This window comes from Carettochelys insculpta, chromosome 23 (genome assembly GCF_033958435.1).
Source record: "Carettochelys insculpta isolate YL-2023 chromosome 23, ASM3395843v1, whole genome shotgun sequence".
Lineage (NCBI taxonomy): Eukaryota > Metazoa > Chordata > Testudines > Carettochelyidae > Carettochelys > Carettochelys insculpta.
Window position 1 is genome coordinate 11211131 of NC_134159.1, and position 10318 is coordinate 11221448.

A 10318-nucleotide genomic window follows, 5' to 3' on the forward strand; every position below is an offset into this window, starting at 1 on the left:
CACATAAAGTTTTTCCACATATTATGGGGAACCACATATTGTAGGTTGTAAGTACTTTGTATTATGTCCCGTCCTAAAGTCTTTGCTCTGAACTCTTGGTGCCTGAAGTTCCTTGGGTATCTATACCTGAGCAATTTATAATAGGCTCTCTGGGAAGTTTTCACGTACATACATAATCATAGTAGTGCTGAAGATCAGAAAGACCATAATTATTCAAGAGCTGGCTAGTAGAAGCAGCAGAAAGAAGCCTCTTGGCATACTTAAAGCATGGGCTTGCAGAGTTACTTCTATCCAGGATGTGTTTTTAGACGTGCCAGCTGTTAGCATGTTCTGAACCCCTTCTTCAACTGGTTAATCTAAGACTCACTGTGTTAACCCCTTGATGTTTAGAAGTGAATTTCTAGTTCACTGGTTCCCAACCTGGGATCTGTAAGGGGATTGCAGGGCATCTTGGGGCGGGGGCGGGGGGGGTGGAGCGAGAAGGAGATAAATGAAAATGATCATAGAAAATAGAACTGGTGATGGTGCTCTGCGAATGGTTGGGGAAGTGCAGGGGAGTCTGCAGTAGTGAACAGGTTATGAGCCACTGTTCTGGTTCCTTGTTTAATCTATCACTAATGTATGTGTTTTGGTCCTGTTTTGCGAATGACTCTTACCAACACATCAATCACATGTTTTCTCTTTTCCCAGTGTTCCATTGATCTCAAAAAGAATGTACTAGTGATTGGCACTACTGGGTCTCAGACAGCTTTCCTGCCAGAGGGGGACCTCCCAGAATGTGCAAGATTGGCATATGGGGCAGGGCGGGAAGATGTGCGGCCAGAGGATATTGCAGACCAAGAACTGGCAGAAGCTCTACAGAAATCTGCAGAGGAAGCAGGTACCACAAGAAGCAACATCAGAGTAACAGTCTGCAGAGTGCAATCAGTAATATGTCAGATCTATCTCCTGTCCCTAGAAAGCTCCTTACTTTTCTCAACTGTTCTGATGCATCTTCTTGAATGTAATGCTAGTGATCCACAGGGGGAGTTTGCCCTTTCTTGCATAGCTTTCTGATTGCTGGATTTTTTTTTTCCCCTGGGAGATCTAACTCAAATCTGTCCTCATGCATAACATGGGCCTGTGGGTTTTTGGGCCATTTTTACCTTGCTTTGCCTTTGTGGTTGAATAAGTAACTCTGCCATTCCTCCTTGTCACCATTATTCATTAATCTTATTGTGTTTAATATACAGCAAGGGGACAATTTCAGTTGTGATATTTTAGCCATTTTAATTGGGGTTGGGGAGGGCTTCAGTGGAAACAGCCAGGAGCCATACTGTAACACCCACAGTTTATGTAAATAGTAAAGGTGAAGGTAATGAGCATTTAAAGAACTGTCAATTGATATTTATTTGATCTATGTGTAATTATGAATTTTAAGAACTGTTTTAGAAATACCTAATACTGCCTCAATTTCTCTTTGAATAGTGATGGTATCTCAGAGCTGAAATACTACTCTTAGAAAAAATTGCATTTACTCCGCAGCTCTAACAATCTGATTTCCTATCTGCTCAGATGAGGAGCTGCATTTACTGCATCCTAACCTACATCTTCAGCATTAAAGGGAAAAACTTTTTTGTGCCCTTTTTCTTACTGCTTTACATCAGCAGAGACGCTTAAAGGTGTGCAGATCACAGTCCTGTCAAGGCTGGAAGCCCGTGATCACTGGAGAACTAGTGAAATGGGTCTTGTCTACATTGCAGAGGTTCTACAGCAGCAGAGCTCTGACACTGCAGCTGTGTTTCTGTAGCACTCTAGTGTAGGTGCTTGCTACTGTGATGGAATGGGATTTCCTGTTGTATCTAATTCATCATCTAAAGCAGCAATAGCTATGTAAATGGAATTCTTCTGTCAGCCTAGTTGTATCTGTACTACTAGAGCTCAAGTTAGCTTATAAGAACAGCCATCTAGTCCAGTGTTCTGTCTTTTCGACAATGGCTTCAAAGGGAATGAAGAGAACAGAAGTGGCAAGTGACCCATCTCCTGTTACCTAGATCCAGTAATCAGAGGCCTAGGGATGCTAGAGCATGGGGTTGTGTCCCAGGCCATGTTGGCCAATAGCCATTGGTGGATCTATCCTCCATGAAATTCCTACTCTTTTGAATCCAGTTGTTATTATTTTGACCTTCAGAGCTTTCCCAGACAACAAGTTCTGCAATTAAGGCCTTGGATGACCCTTCTATCACAAGGTCCTTGAGGAGGAACCTGAGACCAGGGGACCACTGTGCCTCCTTAATTCTCTTCAGCCTGGGCTCACTCTCTCAGTGCCTGTTTTATGAACAGCAGCAATCCCTGCAGGTGCTGTTGTCAGTACACACCAAGCTAGACTGCATGAAAGTTTCCAATGCCATGCACAGAGAGAAGCCCGTAGCCAAATCCCCTCAGCTCCAAGCATTGTACCTCGGAAATCTACCATCCAGCTTAATAATTGGTTCACCATTTCGTCAATGAAAAGTGGCCAGACACCAGCTTTTGTAAAACCTGAGCAGATTAGCGACACTGCACATAAACTCACTAATAAAGGCAAACAGGCACTTAATGACTACAGAAGTTGTCAAATGACTACCAAGGATGGAGCTAGGCTATTCTTGATGGAGGCAGATAATAGAACAATGAGAATGGTCTTAAGTAGCGGTCAGGGGATCTAGCTTGGATATTAGGAAAAACTTCATGAGAAGGGTGGTGAAGCACTGGAATGGGTTGCCTAGGTAGGTGGTAGACTCTCCATTGTTAGTGGTTTTTAAGGCCCATCTTGACAAAGGCCTGGCTGGGATGGTTTAGTTGCGGTTGGTCCTGCTTTAAGCATGTGGTTGAACTAGATGACCTCTTGAGGTCTCTTCTAATCAAACTTCCTGTGATTCTACAAAATGTTAGGCAAGTCAGAGTAGTTACCAAAAGAAAATATAAACATGCAGTCTAAACTCTCAAACCTTATTAGACTGAGCAATAACTACATCAAGCAGGTTGTTTTTTCACGCCCTTGATATTGCAATACATAGTACGCAGATTTCACCCTTGAAATCTGGGTCAGTCACCTCAGTTGGAACCTTCAGTCTTCTCTGTGTCTTTGTTGCTTACAGCGTACATGGGGGAAGGAAAGAGGACAGGCACATGGCCACTGTGTTGTTTTATACTTTCAGACCCATGTGCTTGGGCAGCACAAGTGGAAGTATGTCTGGGCGCCTCACTCAATTTCCAGGCCAAGCTGAGCAGTTCCCCTGGGTTATGGCCTCACACAGGCGAGTCGCTCTATTGCAGTTTCCCTCGCTGAGCCATGACTGTTGCTGGGTTCTTTCACTCCCTGCCTGTGCATCAGTTACTTTCCTTGCTGTTGCCTGTGAGGAGCCAATATCTGGCTAAATCTGCAGTTTAAAGTATGTTTTAATGACAGCCACACAACGTAATTCTCAGAACTTCATATATTAATGATATACATGTGTGGCTAGAGAAGTGACTTTGAGCAGATCATAACCTATCTATATCTCACATGATATGCTTTATACTCAATATCACAATAATATACAGGTGAGGAATAGGGGAATTACAGGGTGATCCCCTGACATATAGCATATCACATGCTTCATCTTGTATTATATTAGAACTCTTTTCCAAGCTGAACAGTTCCATTTTTTTTTAATCTCTTTGCATTTGGAAGCTGTTCCATATGTATTTTTGTCGCCCTTCTCTGTATCTTGTCGTCTTTTCTAACTTTTCTTTTGAATTGGGGCAGCCAGAATTCCATAGAGTATTCTAGATGGGGGGTGTATCCTGGATTATTTAGTGGCATTATGATACTTACTGTCTTACTATCTAGACCATTTTTAATGGTTTTAAACATTGTTAGCTTCTTTTAGATGCCACTTCATGCTGATTGGATGTTTTCAGAGAATTTAGACCCAATTAACTGTTTCTCAGGCATGGGGGTGAGTTTTAAGAACTTTTAAGTGCACCACAGAAGTTTAGTGTATATAAGTCTATGACAGTGGCCTAAAAGCAGAGGGTTGAGCAGTTAGCCAAGCTGTTTGAAATGCTGTAATTCTGTTTTTGTTAGTGCACTGTGGCTTCAGTGAGACGAGATGAATGAAAAAAACATTGATTCATTACGCTTGCTCCTGACAGTTAAAGGGTTAATAGTTCAAATTAAGGATCTAAAATCCTGTTTAATCAGTTAACTGTTTAAACAGGTTGCAGAGGTGTCTGAAAAGGCCAAGGACAAGAGCTGTTTTGACTGGGCTAGAGTGTTCCTGCCTGCCGGACTGCCACAGTTGGGGGGGGCGCTCCAGTGTGGCAGAGTAGCCCAGCCAGAGTCCAACTGGTCTGGAGCGGCCTCCCCAACCACCCCTCACCTCACAGGGCCACCACGGACAGGGCTACTTCAGCATGGCTGCAGTGTCCCTGCTCATGGTGGTCCTATGGGGCTAGGGCAACCCCCTAACTGTTCCTGCTTTAGCTTTTGCCAGTTAACCTTTAACATCCCTAGCTCAGATTTTCCTTTGGACCTCCCATCCCAGTGGTCCACAATCAGAATCGGCTAAATTTACATTCCTGATATATTTGAACCTCTGTACTCTGAATGTCCCTTATCCCATAAAACCCATGGTATGGAGGAGGAAGTGATTCTGCATGCTGCTGCTCCCCCTTACTCCCAGTTGGGCGTTTGGCAGCGTACAGACACATTTTCCCCTGATGCTTTTCAGAGTGATAGGGGTGGGGGGGGTTTGGATCCTGCAAGTGGCAGGAGACCTGGACCCAAGCGTGTCCCCAGGAGTAGAGCACCAGGTAAAAACCCAGACCCTGGGCCTCACAGTACATCCCCCCAAACCTGGCACAACCTTTAATCCAGCATACCCTGTTTCTAAGGGTTGCCAGATTAATGAGCTTTGAGTGTACATTAAAGAAGTTAAAGCAAAAATCCTTCCTGTGCTTTATCCATGATTAAGATTTGAAAAATGAATTTGTGCTTTTTTTTTTAATAAAAAGTTTTGCAAAAGAATTGCTTTTTTTTTTGATTTATACATTAGTTTCTTACTCAGAAATTCACTTTAATTTCTAGGGATGTGCTTTTTGAGCGGAGATGCTTTAACAAGAATTGCTTTCATACTGCATTTAGTTTTCTTTTAGCTACAGCCCTTCCCTCTCACACCCTATAGTCACGATCTAAAGAGTAACTCGGAAAAACTAAGTAGCTAAAACATCATACAAAACTAGATCTTTTGTAGGAAGGTGCAATGCAAAGCTTTCTTGAATGTTTAAGTCAGATCTAAGCTTTTGTCATCTCTAGGACCTGGCCCACGCTTATGTGTGGTCAGCGTACTTGCTCCGTTCCAGGGTGTGAAAAATTCAGACCCCTGAGCATCGTAGCTTTACTGACCTACCTTCCCCTGGCCTAGATACATCAAGGTTGACTGAAGAATTAATCTGTTGACCTAGCTGCTGTCATTCAGGGGGGCAGATTACCTACATTGACACACAATCTTCTTCCATCACTGTAGGAAGCATCTACACTAAGGAGTTACTGAGCTGTAGCCCTGTAGATGTGCCACTGTATCACCTGTAGCGTAGACATGCCTTAATTTACAGAGAGGTGGGCAAAAACCATAACCGTGGATCTGGCCTTGCCACCATCAGATCCTGGCAAAGTCTAGAGCCAATCCTGATGCTTAGGCTCATCGACTTCTCTTCAACTGGACATGTAATATTTTTATTCCATTAGATTGTTTGAGGGAGGAAAAGCCAAGGCTGATTTTTTTTCTGAAGCCTCATTAGTCAGATTGTGATTTTACAATCAAAAACTCAATATTACCTGAATTTTATAACTGAGGACTAACCTGAAAAGTTTGAGGTTTTAAAATTAAGCTGTTAGAGACGTGAAAACATGGCAAGAGCTATTATCAAAAACATTTTTGTGCTAATATGATTTAAAATGCTTCATTGTTCACTTGCCAACATTCTCTCCTTCTGGGCAAAACCAAACAGGTAAAGTTTCAGCTCTGAAGGAAGTTGTGATTTAACAGAGGGATTTAAAATAGAACAGACCATCTTTAGTTGTTCTAGAACACTTGTGGAACACCAACATTCAAAAATATGTATACAATGGAGAGGTAGGTTTTGTTTCAAGTGATTTTACTTAGTCTTAGACATGTCTCAAACCTCACATTTATACGCAATTGTTAGTCACATATTGAGTTGTCAGAATATTAACTCTTGCACCGTCCTCCTCCTTTCCAAAATATTAGCTGCTTCCAGATGGCATCAAGAAAGCCGAGAGAGAGGATATAGTTCAGCCCCAAAAGACTCATCTCCCTGCAGGATCTCCTGTGCACTTTTGTAGTGCTTTGGATTTTGACTCCCTTTTGGTTCAAGATACATTGTACATCATTAGGTCAGTAAAGTTCCCATTTGAACACACCTGAATTAGTCCTGAACTTTATTCAGTCTTCCAGGCCCACTTCAGAAGGGCTTGGAATTTGGAGTTAGATGCCAGTTTGGCAGCTAAGTACCTATGAAAAAACAATAGTGTATTCGTTAGCATGAAGAACTTCACGTGCATTCCATTTGTGTTCAAGGATTTGTTCTCTTCCAGCAATGCACAATTTCTTCCCTGTGGGATGCAGGTGATGCCAACTCCCTGTAATCTATGACATTTTAGGATACTGATAGCAAAATTACAACAAAATCTAGCAGCAGTAAGTACATGAGAGGTTATCAAACTTTTCATAATGCCCCTGACCCCTTTGTTCTGTAGTCACTTATACAACACCAAAGTACATGTACTCTGAAGACAGGTGAAGAGCAGCAACTGGTGTCCAGGCACCCAGCTCTAAAGGCAGTGCTGTGGTAATGCAGAAGTAGGGTGGCAATGCCAAAAGTGGTGTTTATCAATATTACTTGTTGCAGCAGATTTAACACCTTATTGCTGACAGCTGGACCACCACTGCTACCTCCCACTGCAGGATAGGATGCCCTCAGCCTGGACTGCCTCCTGGTGAGGGATTAGGGGCGAGGAGTGTGAGCTTACATGGCTGCAGTCCCCTTAATCCCATCTCCCTACCTCCCAGGTGACCACAGCCCTTATGCATGAGCCCCAGCAGCCAGAGCTCTTTTTAAAACACACACACAGCTCATGCCTGTCTTGACACATTCCCATGCCTCCCTTGGGTGACCCACCCCACAATCTGAAAATCACTGGTATAGAGAAATAATCTATGCCTTTCTATAGCTTGACTTACATCTAGGGACAAGTACATTCACAGTAATTGTGTTGATTATTTGACAGCATTAGAAAATAAATCCTTCTGCAGATTCTGCTGCCTTTCTCTTCCCCTTGTAAAAAATCAGGTTGTGCAGCTGAAGGCCTAAGAGTTAATTGGAGGGAGACACATCCCAGTCTTGTTTTTCACTTATATTCCGTGGCACAGATCTCACCGCTCCCCCTGCAAAAGATTGTGACAATGTGGAAGCTGAAGGATTTACAGATTTTTTTTTTTTTTTAACCACAGCTTGGCAGAATTGTTGCTCTAGTTACATTAAGACCAGATGTGCAACCAGTAGAACGGGAGTACTCCAATGCATTCTCCAACAGAGACTCCATGTCCCTGCTTGATTTAAATGGAACACAGTGGAAACAGGTGCTCAAGGAGATACAAACTTCTTACAGGACAGGCTTGATAAACTTTCAGACAAAGCCCAGGTGCGCACATTAGCCTGTTCAGTCAGCAGAACCCAATCCATTTATGTATTTAAAAGGAGGAGGGTTTTTTTTTTAATTTGTTAAATGAAGGAAAGCAATTCAGTGTGTCTGAATTACTTCAGTTGTCACACTGGTCCTGTTAAAGTCACTGAGTTTTGGTACCGATGCAAAGGGACAGTCAGATGTCAACAAATCAGAAAGCACACTTGGAAGTTTTGGATTGCTATCTGGAGATAAAAAACTTGGACAGAGCGATCCTAATGTGATATACTTGTAGGGAGTTTCGTCAATGGTCATGCTGCAAACTGGACAAGAGCTTGCGAGCTGATATGTTTACACAAAATCTTAGTGCAAATAAATGAATGCAACTTTAACTTATTGATAATGCATCTTCCTTGAGACATAGACATTATTAATAATAACCCAATTAACAGCTGATGGGACCCATTCTCCCTTCTGAGTGAAAAAGGCTCTGTTAGTCATGTTACACCCTTGGCTACATCTGTTCAGTCACTCTTGTGTTCTGAAGAAGTACTGCTGGCTGAGATGGAGAGCTCCTGATGCCTTTCACCCAACAATCTTAAATCTTACAGCCTTGAGGTCACATACCCATTGTAAGACTGGTATTATCCCCATATGTAAAATGGGTCAGAGAGGATAAGTGATGTACCCAGGGGCACGGATCAAGCTACTGCCAGCTGGGAGCATAATTCAGAAACTATTGCACTGTCCTCAGCTCCAACTTCTCTGAAATATGCCTGCTGTCAGAAGTCAGAGTGAGCTGTTTAAACCTGCCTTCCCCTGTGTAATTTTATCCAATACATGGCTTCTCCTGTATGCTATTGAGCAAATGTAGGTACAGCAAAATCCTTAATTTGATTGAAAAGCAGTTCCGTTTTGACTCAACGTGGCAAAGTGTCTAAGTTCTTCCATTGGACTGGCCAGCTGAACTTCTGGAAGGAAGGGAATGCAAGGAACTCATGCTGTTCAGAACCCTGTCTTGCAAGAAGCTGGGGGAGGGGAGAGAACAGTCACAAGACTATAAGCATGCATGCTGTGTGCTGTGAATTGCTAACACAAGTTTGGTGTGTTGTGTTTCCTAATCCAAACAGACCATCAGAAGCCCTGATGCATATAGTGTGTGTTTACTGCAGCTGAAGTGGGCCACAGACCAGGTATTTATGGCTACCCATTTCTGAGCTTTAACTACAACTTTCACCCTGCCAACAGCTTGCTTCAGAAAGTATTATGGAGAAACTTACAAGATGTGAAACTGACCATTTTATTCCTTTCAGAAGGTGAAACCCTTCCACCTCCTTGTCTGAATATAGCAGTCCTTTGGGTGTGGTGTTTTCCCCTCATTTAAACACTTGTTTAAATCATTTGCTAATGGAAAGGAGGGGCTAACAGTTGTTTGAGCTTTCCTGCGCTACTTTCGTAATTCACCTCATCTATTACCACAGCACTGATGGTGCCTTAACCGTGGGACTCTTGAGCAGAGGTGGCTGATTACACTGAACTGCATGATGACTTTGCTATGCACACAAACAAGAACTAGAACAAGGCCATCTCACTGAAAGGTTTAAACACAGGTCTCCTGAGGTGAAAGGTCACTGCATAGACATATGTGCATTAATTTGGGATTTATAAAGCAAGAAGTTAATTTGTGTTGATAGCAAGTGAGTTTACCGATATACAACCATAGGCCACTTTTTTGTTGGTCTTTATCTGACAGCAGATATAAAGATGTATAAATAATTTAAAAAATCTGAATAACTATATGGTTATGTTAAGCTTCCTAACAGAGAGGCTACAACTTCAGCTTGCATTGGGTGTATGTTCACTGTTTAATAAACAAGCTGTGAACCTATTTATAGCAATTGATTTTTTTAAAGGGTTTATCAGTACCTCAACACTTGCAGTAAGGTTATTATGTAAAGCTGTGACTAATTGAAGTGTTTTGGGCACAACTGAATCATAACCCTACTACTTCATTATACCTTTAAAATGTACACTCCCTTGGGAGAATGTTATTTAGCATGATGTGTTTGAATTGCATGATTACATATTAAATAGTTATGTATTACTATGTGGCCTTCCTGTAGCGATGCAAGTCTTTCTTAGGGGCTCTTCTGGGTTCTGTAAGTAAAAAGTTTCAGATGATGTGCATTTCACTGCCATGAAAATAGATGTTTGAAATCATGTAACTTTGCTCAGAGGTGAATTGCATCTACCTGCCTCCTCCCATTGTGGCAGACAGTAGCTTGGAAAAAAAAAAAGTTTAAGTGAATGAAGACAGAAGCTACCAAATAATTTAGAGTAGATAAAATTGAGGACCTGATCTTACAATCTGATGGTGAATATTTCCTGAACTCTAAATATTTTGTTTTTTATCCACCACTATGAGAAACTATAGCAAATAATAAACTGTTTTTCTATTATTCTGTGCTATCTTTGCTATTGATCTCACATCTTTGCTGATATCCAAACAAAGAAAGGACTCTTCTGTTTCTTACGAAGAGCAAGGCTTGGGGAAGGGAGCAGGTATTACCAAATGGAAAAGGATAAACTTCTGTGGAAATTGTTTTT

At 42.0% G+C, this 10318-nt stretch overlaps 1 protein-coding gene across 5 annotated transcripts in view; it reads left to right on the forward strand.

Moving 5' to 3' along the window:
• DDI2 (DDI proteasomal shuttling factor 2) overlaps positions 1-10318 on the forward strand; it is a 41279-nt gene that overhangs the window by 20962 nt on the left and 9999 nt on the right. Inside the window, exons 8-10 of one of the 5 annotated variants that reach the window (XR_012642389.1) lie at positions 691-880; positions 6276-6421; positions 8842-8899. Coding sequence is in view for 3 of the 5 variants with exons in the window: in XM_074975927.1 (XP_074832028.1) it covers positions 691-880; positions 6276-6370 (285 nt within the window). In the remaining 2 variants the exon portion in view is untranslated. Of the gene's footprint in view, positions 1-690; positions 881-6275; positions 8905-10318 lie in introns of those variants that run through there. The other 4 variants (XM_074975928.1, XM_074975927.1, XM_074975925.1 and 1 more) reach the window with 4 other exon arrangements.